Source organism: Chaetodon auriga, chromosome 18, assembly GCF_051107435.1.
Source record: "Chaetodon auriga isolate fChaAug3 chromosome 18, fChaAug3.hap1, whole genome shotgun sequence".
NCBI lineage: Eukaryota > Metazoa > Chordata > Actinopteri > Chaetodontiformes > Chaetodontidae > Chaetodon > Chaetodon auriga.
Window position 1 is genome coordinate 21949401 of NC_135091.1, and position 20372 is coordinate 21969772.

Consider the following 20372-nt stretch of genomic DNA (forward strand, 5'->3'; position numbering starts at 1 on the left):
AAAGACATGAAGACAACACAGCGACCAGCAGCGTCAAGAAGTCCTGGTACCAAAAGGAAGACATGTCAGGATGACCACTGTGACCTGAGAGCTTTATTACCAGCTGTTACAACCTCAGCACACAAGGAACCTTACACATAAATGTAGGACACAATCCAGACTTTATACATAAAAGTTATGGCTTTGGTACTTTGTGCATTATATAATTAACCCAATTTATATTTCCATTTCAGTGGTGATGAATAAAGTGCTTTATTTTCAAGGAGAGTTTTGGTCATTTAAGGGTCCTGTGGTATTAGAGAACTATATCATGGTCTTTCATAAAGGTTTTATGAAAAACTTATATGATTTCATGTGTGTAGAAGGGTAAAAAAATCTTGTCTATTTCACATCCTCATTACGAAAATGATAGAATTTTGCTTGGAATCCTTTATTACACATTGCGGATCAGTTTGTTGAGCTGTTGGTGTCCGCCATCCTCAGCCTGCTGCCCCAGCACGCAACAGCATAGAGAATAGCACTAGCCACCACAGACTCATAGAAAATCCTGAGCATAGTCCGGCAGATGTTGAAGGACCTCAGTCGCCTCAGAAAATAGAGACAACTCTGGCACTTCCTGTAGAGAGCGTCAGTGTTCTTTGCCCAGTCCAGTTTATTGTCAATATGTACCCCCCTACTTGTAATCCTCCACAATGTCCACACTGATCCCCTGGATGGAAACAGGGGTCACCGGTACCTTGGTTCTCCTCAGGTCCACTACCAGTTCCTTAATCTTTGCCACGTTTAGTTGCAGATGATTCTGCTCACACCATATGACAAAGTTGTCCACAGCATCCCTGTACTCATCCTCATCGCCCTTACTGATACATCCAACTATCGCAGAGTCATCAGAAAACTTCTGAAGATGACAGGTCTCTGTGCAATAGTTGAAGTCCATGGTGTAGAGGGTGAAGAGGAAGGGAGAGAGGACAGTCCCCTGCGGGGCTCCAGTGTTGCTGACCACTCTGTCTGACACACAGTGTTGCAGGTGCACATACTTTGGTCTGCCAGTCAGGTAGTCCACAATCTAGGACACTAGGGGGGGTGTCCACCTGCATAGCTGTCAGTTTGTCAGCCAGTGAAGCTGGACGAATGGTGTTGAATGCACTGGGGGAGTCCAAAAACATAACCTTCATAGTGCTCGCCGGCTTGTCCAGGTGGGCGTAGACACGGTTGAGCAGGTAGATGATGGTGTCCTCAACTCCAAGTCGGGGCTGATAGGCGAACTGGAGGGGGTCCAAGAGGGGCTTGACCATGGGCGAGTCTCTCCCGGGTCTTCATCATGTGGGAGGTCAGTGCCACAGGTGTATAGTCCTTGGAGGCCCTGGGCTGTGATGTCTTTGGCACGGGAACGAGGCATGATGTCTTCAAATCAATTCAATTCAATTCAATTCAATATTCCTTTATTTGTCCCGCGAGGGGAAATTCCAGATTACAGCAGCATCAGTACAGCAGATTAATATAAGAATTGCATGCAAATTAGAAACAACATCAGTATATATACAAAAGAGTGAGAATTTTAAATAAAAATAAAAAAAGAAATTGAAAAAAAATTGTAAGAAATTGTAAATGGTATTAACAGACTGTTATGTACATGTTTTATTGCACAGCTTATTGCCCAGACTATTGCACTGATTACTTGGAGCAGTTTTTATTGTACAGTCTGACAGCTGCAGGGAGGAATGACCTGCGATACCGCTCGTTCACACACTTTGGATGTAGCATCCTGTCACTGATGGAGCTCCTCAGTACAGTGAGTGTGTGTTGGAGGGGGTGGTAGTCATTGTCTGTCATGGAGGACAGCTTGGCTGTCATCCTCTGCCCCCCCACCTCCTCTACCAGTTCCAGAGGGCATCCCAGGACAGAGCTGGCCTTCCTGATGAGTTTGTCCAGCCTCTTCCTGTCAGCTGTTGTGATGCTGCTCCCCCAGCAGACTACACCATAGAATATGGCAGAGGCCACAACAGAGTCATAGAAGGTCTTCAGGAGTGCCCCACGCACCCCAAAAGACCTCAGCCTCCTGAGCAGATAGAGTCTGCTCTGTCCTGTTTTGTAAAGTGCAGTGGTGTTATGAGTCCAGTCCAATTTGTTGTTCAGATGAACACCCAGGTACTTATAAGATGTCACCATCTCAATGTCCCTTCCCTGGATGTTCACTGGTGATGGTGAAGAGTACGGGCGCCAACGAAAGTCCACAACCAGCTCCTTGGTTTTACCCGCATTAATCAGGAGGTGGTTCTGCTGGCACCAGTCCATAAAATCCTGAATGAGTCCTCTGTATGACCTGTCGTTCCCATCTGTGATGAGGCCGACAATGGCAGAGTCATCACACAGCATGGGGACCCTCTGGGGAGTTCGGCTCATGTTGAAGACATGGTGAAGAACTCCACACAGCTGGGGGGCACAGGCTTTGAGCACCCTGGCGCTGACACCATCAGGGCCTGGAGCCTTCTTTGAGTGGAGTCTCATTAGCTGTCTTCTCACCTGGTCAGCAGTGAAGCACATCGTTGAGGTGACAGGTGGGGGAGGGGTCTAGCCCTCAGGTTGGGGAGTACAGTCTGTCTGCCAGTCTGAGGAGGTGTGAAGAGGGCTCACACAGGAGGATTGGGGGGGGGGGGGGGAGTGGTTGATAGTGGTCGTCCAGGACAGGCAGCAGAGGAGTCTGAGGGGGGATGAGCCAGGCCTGAAGTGGCAAAATATACAATTTCTCAGCTGTTTGTGTAACGGAGTTACTGTGGTGAGATTCCACTTGCCATAAAAACTCATCACACAACACGAAAACTTATTTGTCCCATGGCAATTAAATACAGCACCCCTGTGGATTAGGGTCGTGCATCCCGGGGGGCAGCAGCAGTCGGACCTTGCTGTCTTCCTGGTAGGTGCACGAGTTATGAGCTCTGGCATGTGTCATATTAATTACTTTAATTTTATGGGGTGATTTAAGTTGTCTTATATAAACATATAGCTCCCGTAAGGTTGAGCACGTCCTTTTTTCATAAAAAGTTGACAGTGTTTTTCTCTTTTTTTTGTGTTCGCAAAATGGCTAGCATTACACATGTAGCTAACTTGCACTTTCCTTTTGTTTTACATTTTATAGACGTGTATGTGTGTGTGTGTGTGAGTATGTCGATCTTTCTGCCAGGTACATTACACTTTGTTGTCGGTTATTTCATGTTAATTGTAATACTAGATGAGCAGTCGGACCTTGCTGTCTTCCTGATGTCCGAAATAAATGGCGAATTGGCAACAGTGATGGTCTTCGTTCTATGAATTACACAACGCAACAAGAGAGAGTACAAAGCCGCGACATTTGCAATAAACAAATTACACAAGAACTGTTTAAGTAGTTCAATGAAACTAATGTTACAAGGGTTTTAATACAAATTCAACACAAAATGCTACTTTTAATGACTACTCCGCACTTTACAAGAAAGGCCAGAGCAGACTTTTATCTGCTCAGAAGACTGAGGTCGTTTGGAGTGCAGGGGGCACTCCTGAAGACCTTTATGACACTGTGGTGGCATCAGCCATCTTTTATGGAGTGGTCTGCTGTGTTCACTCATACTGTGAAAATATTTAGCTCAGGTGACTTTCAACTTAAGGTGCAACATGTCAATCTTTCAATCACTTTTATGACCTGCTGCAAACATGATGCATTGCCAGACACCAGATTCTGACAGCATTCCTGAGGAATCTTAGCCCATTCCACATGGGCAATGGCCTCCAGTTCAGAAATATTCTTGGGTGTGCATTTTGCAACCGCCTTCTTCAAATCCCACCAGAGATTTTCTATGGGGTTCAAGTCAGACGACTGTGACGGCCACTCTAGAATCTTCCATTTCTTCTTCTGAAACTAAGCCTTGGTGGACTTTGAGGTATGCTTGGGATCATTGTCCTGTTGGAAGGTGCAATGACGCCCGACCTTCAGCTTCCTCAGAGACGGCATGACGTTTTTTCCTAAGATTTCCTTATACTTGACTGAATCCATCACGCCCTCCACACGCTGCAGGTTTCCAGCGCCAGAGGCAGCAGAGTAGCCCCAGAGCATCACTGAGCCACCGCCATGCTTCACTGTAGGCAGGGTGTTCTTCTCAGCATATGCTTCATTCTTCTTCCTCCAGACATACCGCTGTTCCATAGGCTGTTCCAGTTTTGTTTCATTGCTGCACAGAATAGAATTCCAAAACCTCTGTGGCTTATGTAATATGGTTTTGAGCATATTGGAGCCGACTATTCTTGTGCTTTTGGGTCAGTAGTGATGTACGTCTTGGAGTCCGGGTATGAAGCCCTTCAGTGTTTAGTACATGTACATATCACTAAACACTTTTTTATTTATATGTATTTATATTGTACATATATATACTTTTTTTAAAAAAAAGATTTTTCAACCCTGTGCTGAGCTTGTTGGAAACGAAATTTCGTTTGGTGTTCACTTGCTGTCTACTGAACGATAATAATAAAAGCTGCCTATGTCCATGTCTATGTCTAGTATGCACCTTACTGTGCAAAACTGAAACCTTGGTGCCTGCTGCCACCAAGTCTTGCTGCAGGTGTTTTGTACATAACATGTACATAACAATCTGTAAATACGATCTGCAATTTCTTACAAATTTTTTACAATTTCTTTCTTTTTATTTTTATTTAAATCCTCACTCTTTTGTATATACTGTTTTGTTTCTTATCTGCATTGCACTTCTTATATTAATCTTTACTAATCTTTACTGATGCTGCTGTATTCTGAAATTTCCCCTCGCGGGACAAATAAAGGAATATTGATTGATTGATTGATTGCAGTCACTTGAGGGTTTTTGACCACTTGCCTCCTGAGGAACCTGGTGGCAGCCGCCGATAGTTTCCTCTTTCTGCCACGTCCAGGTAGTGCAGCCACTGTTCCTTTAACTTTGAACTTGCGAACTATGCTTCCAACTGTATCTCTAGGAACATTCAGAGCTTTTTATGTGGTATGAGGTATTTATGTGTTCTATCTCAAGCACACCTGAACTAATGAAGCCCTTGATTAGTTGCACTAAGTGTGCTTGAAACAGGGGGTTGAGTAATTTTGATTAGTTCCATCAGGTGTGCTTGAGACAGGGGGTTGAATAATTTTGAGACAGCAGTAGTGATTAAAAGTAGCATTTTGTGTTGAATTTGGATAAAAACCATGGTAATATTAGTTTTATTAAACTATTTCAACTTCTTGTCTACTTTGTTTATTGTAAACAGCTGAAAAATTGTACATTTTGGCAATAACCCTAATATGCAATGGGGGTTGAATAATTTTGATTGCAACTGTAAATAAAGATAGATACATAATGAAAAATTGATTACTAATTGAAACAAAACAAAAAATCATATTTCATGGTCTGCAATAGCGCTGAACATATCAATCACAGAACTTTCAGATATTAATGTTCCAGTTTTTTGCACAATGTTGTCATACAGAATGCTTTGACTATATCCAGCACCTTTTCTAATGTTTCTAACTCAGTGCTTTTGGTAGTTGTAATATCATTCACTTTGTTATCAGTACCCTAATCTGGAAGAGCTGATAGCTCACACATGCACCACTCCATCAAATCCCTAAACTGTCCTGTCAAACAATATCCCATGGTACAAAAATACAAAATAAAACTCACAGAGAAGTATAAAAGAAAGACAAGTAATGATGTAAGGTGTCATATCATATCCTGAAGACAGGCACAGTTTTGAGGTTACAATTTAATTTTCTGAAATGTTTCATTTCTCAGTTTATAGAATAAACTTCAGCAAAGTTACATTTATTAATCCTCTGATTCCAATTCACGTATCACAAAACACTGATTATTTACACTAAACTGAACTGTGGTAGGTCAGAAATCATGAAAAACTGTATACACATGTGCATATGTAACCCCTTTTCTTTTTATCTACGTTGATGGACTGAAGGAATCACGTGGCGACTTTTTGGTCAGGTTCATAGCATTTACTTCTCCACACACAGCTGTCAAACAAACACAGAAATGTGGTTGGTGGTGGCAAACATACAGTACAGCTCCAGCTCCGTCATTAAGATCATCAGCAAGCAAAGGGGTACACCTCCTTTACAGTGTGATCGTATAGTTTTGTTGAAAGAATAAAAATACATTTGCATTGCAAAATAAATCCACTATCCACTAATACAAATGTGCAGTCTTCCTTTCCATGTAACACCTCATTTTATCACCTAACCTGCTATGAACCTGTTTTCAGTTTTTTTATTTTTTTTATTATTTTTTTTTATATGCAAAATATTTTACTTTTCAATGCAAAGGCTCTACAGCGTCCAAAATAATTAGCAATTTACAAAATTCCTTTGAACAAAAAAAATATAAACATACCTGTCAAACAAACACAGAAACGTGGTTGGTGGTGGCAAACATACAGTACAGCTCCAGCTCCTACACATTGCGATAAGAATACAGTTAACACAATGAAGCAGACGCCGTACTTAAATTAGCTGCGCAGTTCATATGTAATCACAGTGCATGAGGCATTAGACGGCTAGCTGCTAACACTTAGCAAACAAACTTCACTCAACAGAACGATCTAAACACAAAATGACAATCCTGCAACAGTCACAAAACATGGTAAAACCACTTAAATCACTTCCTATGCATTCTGAATAATGTGAAGTTACTTTTATAGCTTAATATTTGAAACAAATCACGGAGCTATTTTTAGCACGTACCGTCATTAAGATCATCAGCAAGCAAAGGGGCGAGCTGACGATCTGTTTTTAAACAAATAAAGAGAGCCATGAGTATAGGATATGTGTATCTACTATATCTATTTCCTTAACAAATAGAATAACAAAATAACTTAATAGAAAATTAAAGGAGCAGTGAGTGAACATATTAATGAATTTTGGCGAACTTCAATAATCTATAATAACCCTGTTACACATAGAGACTACCGCACTAGTTTAAAAAAAAAAAAAAGAAGAATATAAAATAGATTGGAATTAAGATCAAATAAAATAGCTGTCACAGTGCAAATTGAAGTTAAATGTGCATAGTTACTCAGGAAAATGAAGTTCAACGTGTAAAGTCCCTCGGAAGATAAGTCTCCTTTCCTTGCACAGGAGAGAGTAATTGTACAGCGTTATTGCAGTGGGTTGGAATTATTTTCTGTAGCAGTCCTTACTACAGCGGAGTTGAAGAAGCCTCCAACTGAAAACACTGTTGTCTGATTAGTAGGTCATGCAGGAGATGTAGCAGCTGGTCCCAGTAAAAGGGATCTTACTCTTTAACAAAAAAATGGATCCTTTCCATAATGATGTCAGACACTTAGAATAACAATCTGAGTCTGTGTCAAAAACAAGTACCTTTAGTGGATTACATAGACGGTGTGCAAACGGCCAAAGGGATTATGTTGCAGCTCGTAACATGGTTGCCAGTTTCATTCATTTGGTACTTAACCAATTTCAAAAATTGGTGCACCCATTAGTCACTTACACACAAAAACATAGGAAAATATGATCCATAAACACAGGTAATATTTGACTGGAACTTTTCCCATTTGTCAAGGACATTGAAATCTTCCAGGACACATGGACCCCACACACCCTCGGCCAGGTACATGTGGTGAAACTCCTCAATTAGGGCTGGATCTAGAATGCTACGGATGGGAAACCAGGGGCATTCTTCAGGACCATACCCCTCCCAGTCAACCAGGTCCTGAAGACCCCTCCCACACTGGTAAGACTTTAACAGCCATCTGATGACGAAGTGAGCTCTCCTTCACAGGCATGGCATTGGGAAACAGGGAAGGTGGGATGGATCCGTATAGAGGCAGTTGGATGGACTGCAGCTTGGTTGATCATCTTGGAGATGGGGAAAGGGCATAGAAAGCAACAGTGACAAACAAAGGTGTGGACAGAGGGGACACTGGCCTCTATCTTGTTCAGCTGGTAGTCATGAGAGTACTGGAAAGTTGATAGGCCATTGGCAGAGCTGGATGATGTTTTGTGAGCATACTATACATGTAGCAGTTGTTTTGACCAAGAGGAATGTTTGTTGGAGGAGATACATGGTGGCTGTTTCCATCTCCTTATTTAAGTTCTCCATATTGCCATTAGAATGTGGACGGAAGCTAGAGGACATGTGGATGGTGGCTCTTAAGAGGCTGCAAAAAAAAGATGAGAGGTGAATTGAGATTTATGGTCAGAGTCTATGTGTCAGTGGGGACCATACAGGACAGAAAACTTTTGAGAGCTTGGACAGAAGAATGAAATATGCTGTGCAGTCCAGGGAGATGTGAGACTAGGATTGATGTTGAACAGGTAATGGTTGGAGGAGACCAACAAGGGCTAGGGAGGAGCTGCTATGCTGAGAACAAGTAAGGCAGCAATGTACTTCAGGGTGTCCCCATAGAGGACCTGCAAGCAAGGAGATGGCACCCACTCCGGTGTCAGAGTCATCAATCTCTGCCAAAGCTCCTGCAGCAGGTGGAAACCACACAAAAGGGGAATTCTGGGAGGTGAGGGTGTTAAGGGGCACAGACACTAAAATGTAGTTCTGGATGAAATGCCAGTTGAAGTTGACGAACCCCATGAAGCATTGCAACTGCTTGCAAGAGCATGGGATGGGCCAGTCCACGACCTTGACTGGGGTCCATCTGGATGCTGCTTGTGATGAACCCCACAAACAACACCTGAGGCATGAAATTTAGTACTGAAGTCAGTGAACATTCACATTTAAATCATATATGTTTTCCAGGGTGAATGTCACTTCCCTAGGCATGGTGCTCTGCAGTCCTGCGCAGACCCACCAACAGCTTCTACTCTTCTGCAGCTGCTGATCTGGCTTCTTTCCTCTGTTCCACTCTCACTCAGTTTATCATGACTTTAGGACAAGACTGTTAAAAAGCACTCGATTAAAAGTAAAATTACATATTTCTAAAAATATGCAAAAAGTACACAAAAACAACTTTATTACAGTAATGGGAGTAAATGGAATTTGTTGGCTGGCTGATATATATACTGTGGGACTGATGGGAAAAGTGGAAACAGATGTTTAAGTGGAAGGGAAAGGTAATGTATAATAGAACAGGAGAACTGAAAACCATTGTTACAGTAAGTCATAAAAATCAAATCTTAGTATTTTCGATATGTAGTGATGGTGACAGTAGTGCATGCAGGCACTATGGCCAGAAGTTCCCTTAAAATTAGCTATTTTTTAACATGCAATTTTTCACCTTTATTGCTGAAGCACATATTACATATAGCAGTAGCACACATCAACATTGGAAAAGGAAGCAGAGGGATTTGTTTAAGACTTTGAGACCATCACTGTCCACAGTACCTTCCAACCACCCAGCTAGACTAATCAAACCAAACACAATTGCAAGCAATGCAAACGCTCCAGGAAAGGAGGGAAGAGAGCCAAGATAAGAGCTAAGATAATTGAGTTTGGACCTGACGCTATTCCACTACCCAGCCTTTTGGTTTATGTCCAGTTTCAGGAAAATAAAATGGATGAAATAAGACTCAGCAACTGTAAATCAAAGACTGTTCTGCTCACATCTTTACAGAGACCTGGCTTCAAAACATCTTAGATCAAGCTAGTGCACCTGTCAGGTGGACTGTGTTCCACAGCAACAGAATACAAGACTCTGGGAAGATGAGGGGAGGCAGAATCTGTGTATATGTCAATGATGCATGTTAAACAAATGCAGTCAAAGTGGATGGACAATGTTTGTTTGAGTTTTTAATGTTAAGATATTGACTATATTATGTGCCCAGACAATTCACCAGTGTTTTTGTTGTTGCTGTTTACATTCCTTGAGGTATAAAGTCAAAAAATGTACTATAGGAATGGTGTGAAGTTATCAGCAGTCACATGACAAAACACCCAGATGTTTTTCTTTTTTTATTGTAACTTGTGATTTAAATCAACCAGACTGCAGAACTGTTTTAACTAAATTCCACCAGGATGTCCACATCCCCACTAGGTGAAGCAGTACTCTGGACCATGTTTACACAAACATTCCTTGCAGCTACAAAGCACTTCCCTGCCCCCATGCTGGTCTATAAGACCATGTTTCCTCGCGTCCCCTGCCTACTTACTACCAGCTGATAAAAAGGGTCAAACCATCAGAAAAACCTGTCAAAGTCTGGACAGATGAAGCTATATAGTGGTTCTACAGGACTGGCACATGTTAAGAGATGCCACCATCTATGAAAATCATGAATATACATCAAGAGTGACATCATACATCAGAAAATGTGTTGACGATGTGGTGATCATTAAAAAGGTTTCACTCATACAGTTTGATAGAGATCATGTGACAGGACCACATGAACTCTCAGCATGTTGACACTCTGACCCCTGAGTACACAGTAGTCATTACCATAGTATTACATGGGTGTTCACTGAGTCCTGAGTAGTCATGTAATAATGCAGTAATGACCTCTGAGTACTCAGTACTCGGACCACACCCATCTTTGAATTTGGCCTTCATTTTTTTTCAGTTACTTTTCTTTTAAATCAAATTCATTTGTTAATTTGGTTAGTAAGTTTAGTTTTCTGTGTGCTTTTGATTGTGTTATTGTTTTTATTCTTTTCACTATGTGCTTTTGTCTTTTTGCCTTTATTGTTTTTATTGTATGTGCTTTTGCTTGTTTTATCATTTGTCTCTTAAGCTTTTGCCTGTGGCAAAGCATTTTGGCTTGCCTTTGGGAAAAGTGCTATACAATAAATTTGTCTTGCCTTACCTTCTATCACAGAGCTAATTGGAATAGCAAAAATGTTTCAAATCAGTTACGCTTTGTTAAATTTACGGGTAAACTCAAATGACAGTTTTGTAACCTTGGAATTATAAGGTTCTGTCTGACATTTTTGCAAAAATGTAGTTATCCACATGTTCTGTGACTAACCCAAATCAAACTTAAACTGATGGTTTCTGGAATGATGTGTCTAATAACTAGCCATATTTGTACCTAAAACTGCATGCATTTTTGAATAAGAAATGACAAACACATTTGGATGTCTGTCATTTTCATGAATGAAAGAGACTTGTTCTATGTATAATTTTTGCTATTTGGAGCTCAGTATCTCAAAACAGCTCAGAGGGCATATGGAGCTTTATAAGTCCAAGGTGGCAATTTGGTTAACAGTCATTGCATGTCAAGCTGAACCTGAAGTCAGTGCCATGTCTCAATCACACTGGTGAGAGGAGTGACTGATTATTTTGAATACAGCCTAACTTTTTGTCAGTGGAACGTGCCCAAATAATACAAAAGTAGTCCAAACCATTTTACCTGCCCAGTTAGACAATATCCCTAATATGTGTCTGCATTAGTTTCTGTGATCCAATATATGTGAGCGATAGTTAACACTATCCAGTATACAGCAGGGACAAAACCAACAATAACATCAGCAGCAAGAAGAGCATTTGATAATATTCAGGAGTGAAAAATCTCCTTAGAGACTAGCAGACACTGAAGAGTGTAGAGTTTGTCATTCTAGCAAGATGTTGAATCCAAAGCACAATAAGACAAAATCTTCAGTAACCAGATTGAGACCAAGATTTTACTATGTGTCTCTGTCTCTTCTTCTCTTTTCAGCATTCTGTAGATGCGGTGAATGCCGGAGTGAATCCCATCGGTGATACCTCCTACAACTCCAGCCACTGGGATCTAGGAAGTGCCTTCTTCTTTGCTGGAACTGTCATCACAACCATAGGTACTGTGATTATGGTATGACTCAATGTCTTACACTTAACATGTTCATGTAATTCAATTTCGGCAATGTACTTTATATTGCATTGGGAGCTAGCTGTGGAAAATGATTTTCCCTGTACTCAATATTTTATGTCATTGGATATTTACTTACTTTATCCTTAGCTACTTTGTTGATCAGTTTGTGAAGAAAACTTTTCTTTTCCAAACAGCGATTGTACTTGTCTCCTTTCAAAGATCAATATAAGAATGGGTTATAAGCTGTGCAGTGTCTGGAAAGAATCAATTGTCCAAGTGAAGAATGGCCCACATTATCACTCTAATTACTGTGACAGGTAGACAAAGTGATAATGCAGCCCCAACAGTGATGTCACTAGGTCATGCAGGAGGTGTTAAATTACAATTACAATTAACCATTTGGCAGACGATGGTGCAGCATCGGGGGCAGTTTTGGGATTCAGTATCTTGCCCAAGAATACTTCAGCATGTGGACTGCCAAGGCCGGGAATTGAACCACCGACCTCCTGATTGATAGATGACCGCTCTACCACCTGAGCTACAGCCACCCCTAAATCACTCATTCTATTACATTAGATTAGATTCAACCAGCAGGAACCGAGACAACAAAGTGCAAATTCCTGCGCTTCTCATTTCAAGGAGTACAATACCAGTACAATTGTCCACTATTTAACTTTCTCTGGCTCCGAGAATGTCCTCCAAGCGCATGGAAATGATGAAGCCATTATGCAGGAAAGGGATGCGTTTTGTTCTAGTTGGATGGCCAAATCCGGCCTCCTCCCAGGAGAAAGCTGCAAGGTGTTAAAACACTTTACTCTGCTGCTGACAGACATGTTGTAAGGATAGACAACACGACAGCGGTCTTAATATTTCCCAGAAGTCTCACACGCTGTGGGACAGGTTCAGGAAGGCAAAGGTTGATTTGTTCACACACTGGGAGTGGATACCCTCTCTCACCTGCTGTGGCCCAGAACTCTCTTTTATGCGCAAAAAGGGTATGGAGAGTGATAATGTTCATGTGTCCTTGGTGAAGTGCTGTCAGATGACAGAAACTTGTTCTAGCATTGCTTTCTAGCACTACAGTGGGATTTACCTGTGGTGCTGTTTACTCTGAGGGGTCTCCTTTTTGAGCTATCTAGAGTGAGTGACCTATGTGCGCGGTCTCTCCCATCGTTCTGCCTGTCTAATAGAGAGAACGGGAGTGCAGTAACTTTACATCCAAGTGCCTTAATTAAACCTAAAGTCCTAATGAACTCCTTTTGGTCAATAGGAGTTGATGGGGACATTGATATCAAGATAGCATAAACTCTACACGCCTACACAACTCTACACCTCTTCCATTCCAGACTGAAAACTCATCTGTTCAGACTGTACCTTGGACCATAAATATAAAAAAATATACTATCTCTTGTTTCTAATTGTAGCATGTGAAGCAATTCAGCTTATTTCATGAATTTGTTGTACTTCATGATTCTTGCATTTTTTTCTCCAGGGGTGGGTGTCATTATGGTCCTCAGGGAAGGAGGACTCGCAGCCTGGGGGATGGTGTTGGTTGGTTTAAAGTCCATGATGGCATGATGCATTGCCAGATGCATCAGAAGTTGGAGTTGTTGCTGAAGTTCTCCTCAGTTCTTAACTTGTAGATGTGCCCTCTTAATGCCCCTTTTCAGTTTAGCCCCAGATGAACTGTAGGCCTGTGTGTTACCTGATCTGAAAGCGGGGTTGAATGCCTTCAGCAGTAGGCAGACCTTTGTTTCAGCCATCCACAGCTTCTGATTTGGGAATGTTGAAATCAATTTGAGGGTGGTGACACAATTGATGTTATTGTTGACAGTTCAGAATAGAGGAGGCCATGAGGAAAACAGGACTACCTGAGTGGCAAACATATTTCAGTCTTTGTGTTCAGACCAGTGTTGTAGTACAGAGTCTCCTCCCTGGCCACACTGTAGCTGTTTTTTTCTGAAGGTTTGACCTGTTTGGTGAGTGGTGTCTACTTGTTGAGTAGAAACAGAGAGAAGTGGTCAGACTGCCCTAGGTGGGGTAGGGCATTAGTTCTTTATGCAGGAGCCATGTTGGTGGTATTTGGGGAGTAAATTCTGAAATTGGAGTGCTACCCACAAAAATAAAGATGGCATCTTGGTGTGTAGTCTGTCAAGGCAGGGTTTCTCAATGAGGGCGGTCAAAGAACGTCGGAGGGCACTAGGAGCAAAATAGCTGAGTGGGGTACGTTTTGCTGCAAATGGGGGGCGTATCTATAACAGTAACAGTCATTCACCACCACAGTATTTTTAATAGTCTTTTATGCCTTTTCTCACAATATCACGCAGTGTTTCCGAATTTACACCAAGAGTAGGCCTGGAACACGGGGGACACGTCTGTGGCGAGTGTGTGTGGCGGAACCTGTCGCTTTTTATTTCAGCACCCATGTTAACAGGTTAGAGCTGCCACACTGCCCGCGTGAGCAGATCGGCTCAGCGGCGTCTCATCTAGAGCTCAGGAGGCTCGCCTATTTTTACCATGAGCCGCGTGCGGTTCCCAGCAAAATATACATCCCTTGTTGAAGAAGCTGGCTGAAAACCACCAAGAACAGGCCTCGCACAAAAGCGCAGTTCTTTGACCCGACACAGATAGCAAGCAGAAATAGTTTGCACATGTTAAAAAGCCCTTTTTGTCAGCTTAGCAGTTAGGCTATCATTAATGTCAGTTAAGCCAATTTACTTCTCTCTGTACTCTCTGTTGAGTTCGGATATTACTGGGGATAATAGATTAACAGATATCAGAATAGGTTTCCAGAATTAAAAACAATATCTGATGTAATGTAATACTGTAATAATGTAATACTGATTGAATGATACTCTGCTGCTTTTGTTTGCTTCATGTAGTCCGGTAAAACCTCTTCTTGCCTCCTTTTCCTCCCCCAGGGTATGGTAACATTGCCCCGAGCACAGAGGGAGGGAAGATTTTCTGTATTCTGTATGCAATATTTGGTATCCCACTGTTTGGATTCCTCCTGGCAGGCGTTGGGGACCAGCTAGGTACCATATTTGTCAAGAGCATTGCCAAAGTGGAGAAGATGTTCCGGGTGAGTCACAATATAAATATCCGTTTGTCTATGACTCAGCTTTGTGATGTGGTCCCTTGGCTATAAACAAGAGGACAAGACACTCAGTGATATTTGTTCATATGACTTAAGTGTCTTAAGGCTAGTGACATATCTATGTTCAGTTTTAACATAAAAGCTGCTGAAAGCTTTGTATCTGGACTGTGAAACATCATGACATGAGGTTAGGATAAGGGTTTTATGATATTTTTGTTTGACGTAATTCTACATTCCTAAATGAGCCATGTAAGGATTGCGCTTCCTGCAAGCTGAAGCATGTCTTTAGACCTTATGCATAAGTATGTGGAATTATAAGGTTCTATCTGCATTATGAGTGGTTTTGAGATTTTGAGTTTGAAAGTTTTTGCAATCCAAATAGCAACAGTGATATGGGGAACAAGTCTCTTTCATATATGAGAATGACAGACACCCTAAATGTGCACTAAATGTTCACTATCAATGTCCTATGAAATATAGATAAAATATATATACATCAAATACAACATTTTCATTTATTTATTGTTTAAGGATGATCATTGTTTTCTTATTCAAAAAAACATTGCAGGTAAAATATAAATGTCAGTGCTAAATATTTTGTCCAGAGCAGAACTGAGTTTATTTAAATGGTTTTAGATCGAATTTATTTATTCAAAGCAAAGTAATTCTGTGGAAAATTTTTTGTAGTGAGCCTGAGACAGAGAAATTCTGACCTGAAACCTGAAAAAGGGAAGGAAACAAAGGAAAGGAAACAAACTGCAAGGGTGACTGTCCCTGTTGAACTTGTGAACTTCCAGGTCAATTCATTCTCCTCAAGGCCCTACACAGTGAACAGTGTATTCTCATCATAATCAGTGATCATGCTGATGCTATAATGAACCCACAGTAAGCAATTTATCAAAGTCCTCGACCTCTGTGGGTTGCCACCAAGGAGTCCAAACACTATCAGAACTCTGCTGAAAACATGAAAGGCATTACGACTTCCATTACTTATACTTTGTGTGGGTGTGACTTTCTCTCACAGAATAAACACAACCAGATAAGTCAGACTAAAATCCGTGTGGCCTCCACCCTTCTCTTCATCCTGGCTGGCTGCATCTTGTTTGTCACCATCCCAGCTGTGATCTTCAAACACATTGAGGGCTGGACCGCTCTGGAGTCAACATATTTTGTCGTCATCACTCTGACAACAGTTGGAATAGGCGACTATGTGGCAGGTGAGAGAGCTTGTCATTCATAGTCAAAATACTCATGAAAGTGCCTGACCTGTTTTATTCCTGATTCTATTTGATTATTAATTATAATCAGAGCACATCAAAAGTTGTATCAGACTTAAACAACATTTAGTCCATGGTTAGATTTGCAGATTCCATAGGAATCTCTGCATATCAGGGCCGAAAACCAACATTGAATGCCTTTGACCTTAGTCGGCATTATATTAAAAACTGACACAAAAGTATAAAGGATATTATTACATGGGCTTACGAACACATTGAAAAACCATTGCCAGTAAACACAGATCTTTGCTGCATCTTCACATCTACAAATGCAAATTAAGACTCTTCCATGCAAAACAAAAGCCATATATCAACAACACCTCGAAACGCCACCAAGCTCTCTGGGCCAGAGCACATCAGAATCAAAATTGCTTTGATTGCCGATGTACAATGTGCACAGGAATTTGACTTGATGACACACTTAAAAATTAAGAGGTCAAGTTGAAGTTAAAGTTAAAATCAAAACACAAGAATTCTACACAGTGTAGAATTTGTGCATTTACACATATTGAATAGTCCTGGCAAATATTGTGTGTGTGTGTGTGTGTGTGAGTGTGTGTGTGTGTGTGTGGTGTGTGGGGCGGCACACTGGCTACAATGTGTTGGGCAGTCAGAGGATGAGGGAGGGAGCTAGGATGGGTTGCTGAGGAGAGTAATGGCCTTGGGGAAAAAAAACTGTTCATGTGTCGGGCTGTGCTGGTGCTGATGGAGCCAAACCTGCAGGCGGATAGAAGCTATCTGAAGAAGCATTGAGCGAGGTGTGAGGGGTGTTAGGCTTTAAACCTAGTAAATTTGTTAGGACCCAAAGATGCAGACCAGAGACTGAGATGTAAGAAAAAATACAATTTATTATAAATGCAAGGGTTGTAACAAAAAGTGCACTCAAAAGGAGGGGGAGAAAAAAAACTAAAGGAGCTCTGACAAAGCAGGTTTGAGGCAAGATATGCACTGAAGCGTCAGGTAGATACTGAAACACAGGAGCACACTATTAGTGGAAGAGCAGAAGTAGTCAACTGTAAGGTTTTGATGGTGGTAGACCTCTACAAACAGGATGAAGGATTGAGGTGTAGAGCGTGGTGTGAAAGTAAGCAGCATTGGACAGCTAGGTTTTTCCTTCAGAGCTCTGATTCTTTTTTATTTGATGGTGACCACAAACATGTAGCAAGAAAAATCCACAGTCTCACCCAGAAGTTGGCAGAATGCTGAACAAGGAGGGTTCCAACCGGGCAGCTCACAATAGCCGAGAGTACCAGTCTACCTCCTCTCACTAAACAAACAAAAGGACTTTCCCTCACCTGCAACCTATCCTTGTTACTTGAGTTTTGCCCATACTATTATTCATGTTTATTTGTTTGTTTTATTTATTTATTAGACTCAAAAACCTCAGAGTGCTAATGAAACATAGGAAACTTTTGCAAACCTGCTGAAACTAGCGCAGGTAAACCTTGAGCTAGACTATCGCCTCTTGATGTACAAAGTGGTAGTACAAGATAGGTGCTGGGCTAGCTGCTTAGCATGACAATTTCAATAGATCTCTCTGCAACACTATACATCGACATTCCCCTGACATAAAGTCAGAACTGTTTCTTCACATTCTGTTGATGTTAGTTAATTTTTTTTTGAAAGTTTTAAACTAATATTCTGTCCATATCTTACAAATTACATCTTTGGAATCCCTCTCCAGTCAACAGTTTCTTTTTCTTATTGTTACTTCACTGATGTTTGATCTTCACTGTGCAGAATGATGTGCGATTTGTTTTCAAATGCTGAAGAGGGAAAGATTCTCTCTGCTCACTGCAACTTATTCAAAGTGTGATGAGGAAACTTGAAGCCTCAAGATCATGTGAAGAATCTTGTGCTACAAACGCTTCCTTCAGGAAAGATGATCAAACGTAACCTTAAAACAGTGGTATTTCATCAAGATCACTGTAAATCCTGTAAAAAAAAAAGCAAAAAACAACAACAACAAAAACCTGCAACTGGGAAGCCTTGAATGACTATGTTGAAATCTACAGTCACATGACAGCAGCTCAGCAAAAAGTCAACTAAACTGGAGGAGGAGGAAGCAGCAGCCAGGAGGAGATGGTTTGTAGAGGCTGTAAAAATGTAAATGTTTCTAAGTATAGCATGTGGAGCCCCCATTTGTTTTTTTTCTTTTTCAGTGTTGGCAACAGTTATGGGTGCTTTGAAAAATATAATAAGTCTATATATATATATATAGTCAATTTCTGTAAAATAAATAAATGACATTATAACTTTGTATAATTATACTGCACAAGAGATATTTTTGAGTCCTTTCATTGTGCTTTTGCCGTAGAGCTACAGGAATTATATATTGCAGTGAAAATGAGCCCACAGTGAGTAAGAATGGGGTTAATTTGCTAGATTAGCAAAAAATATACATTCCTGCCTGATTGTTTTTTCCATGAAATGGTAGTCAAGTGACATTTCAAAACATTTACCATATCATGATATACACCCTGATGTAAAATTGTGAATACCATTATTTTATTGATTATATTATCTTTAATAGCCAGCATGAATGAAAGAGAGTTGGTGATAAGCGGCTGACATGAGTGTGACTGATAACTGAGCATGCCTGCCTGAACTAACACACACTCTGTGCCAGACACAGACACTGAAGGAAAGATACCTGTTCTGGATACCTTGGACCATAGTATCTAGAAGAGTTATTTAAAGATCAGTAATATTCATACAAAAAAGTGTTAAAACTAACTTACAGTGGTACCAGCATTGTCATTTGATCACAAGTGAAACAGAAAGTCATCATAAACACAGTCACACTAAAACAATTCAGTGAGTACATTTTTGAGTGAGTTAACGAAGCCTGATGCAGAGGAAATAAAATGTGCTTTTCAGTCAGTGCATTGGCATTCTTATGTGGATCACTTTACAACCACAAACCTTCCTTTTAGGAAGTAAAACTATGTATATTAAATTGGACACATAGTCAATGTTAATTTCAGAGTATGCATGATGATGCTCAATAGCAATATCTTCATATTGTATTGCAGCTCAGCGCTAGCCTGGCTTGTACTCTCTTTAATCTCATTTGATGTTGTCTTCATGGACGACAGGTTTATGTGTGATGGATGACAGCCTCACTGTATTTTTGTGACATTCAGTAATGTGAAAAGCAGTCATTAAAACAGAATCAATTAATGGACTTATAGAGCCTGTATGTGTTGACAGTGTCTCCACTTATGATGAAGATGATGACTGTAGCAAAATGTAATGACCTAATTGAATGTCTCATTGTCTGAGCTTCATTCCTTGATATGTTCAGGTGGAGATGCATACCAATAAGAGCAAAGTGATGAACATTTCTTTATTCATTCATGTCTCATTTTCTAATCAGGGGGAGACCGGAGGATTGAGTACCGGAAGTGGTACAGACCACTAGTGTGGTTCTGGATCCTGGGTGGTCTGGCCTACTTTGCTGCAGTGCTGAACATGATTGGTGACTGGCTGAGGGTGCTGTCCAAAAAGACAAAAGAAGAGGTATGCTCTCATAAGGACTGATAAATGCTGATATAATGAAGATGTTGAGACTCATGTTATATTTCTAATATTCCTATTCCAGGATAGGGTAAGCTGTGTTCTACAAGCAATAATAATAATAATAATAATAATAATAATAATAATAATAATAATAATAATAATAATAATAATAATAATAATAATGTTTATTATACACACAACTTATTAATTAATTAATTAATTATTCGTTTGACTGATTACTCAGCCTGTTAATGCCAGAATTCCTGTCCTATCCTAAGCCTATCACAAGTTATCAGGCCCCAAAGTTTTCAGTACATCTTTGGTTGAGTATTCTGGGAATGAGATTAAGACCCTCTCCACATTTGACCTGATTTACATACGGATATTTTGTCTGGGTGAGGAAAAACACCTGTTGGTGCAGGTGTAAGTGCAGAATGTATTTGTTGAAAAATCATTTATCTCCACCTCTTCCTGCTATCTAAAGCTGCCATCAAAAGCTACAGATGAGCTCCTCATCTGCAAAATTAGAAATAGGTAGAGTTCATACAGTAGCAACACTGAAGGAAGTCACATGACCAAGCTAGCACTACTGCTAGCAATCTTTTCCACTAGATCTGATAACATTCTGACAGTATTGTTGACATTGTTTGCAAGGCTGCCTAAAAGTAGCCTACAGAAGCTGTCAGCTAGCTCAGCTGTCACATGACTCCCTGGCAGTAGT

General features: G+C 40.7%; 1 protein-coding gene across 1 annotated transcript in view; it reads left to right on the forward strand.

Moving 5' to 3' along the window:
- LOC143336088 (potassium channel subfamily K member 10-like) overlaps window positions 1–20372 on the forward strand; it is a 52842-nt gene that overhangs the window by 27243 nt on the left and 5227 nt on the right. The window contains exons 3-6 of the mRNA XM_076755975.1: window positions 11624–11741; window positions 14677–14837; window positions 15877–16069; window positions 19509–19651. Coding sequence (XP_076612090.1) covers window positions 11624–11741; window positions 14677–14837; window positions 15877–16069; window positions 19509–19651 — 615 coding nt within the window. The remainder of the gene's footprint in view (window positions 1–11623; window positions 11742–14676; window positions 14838–15876; window positions 16070–19508; window positions 19652–20372) is intronic.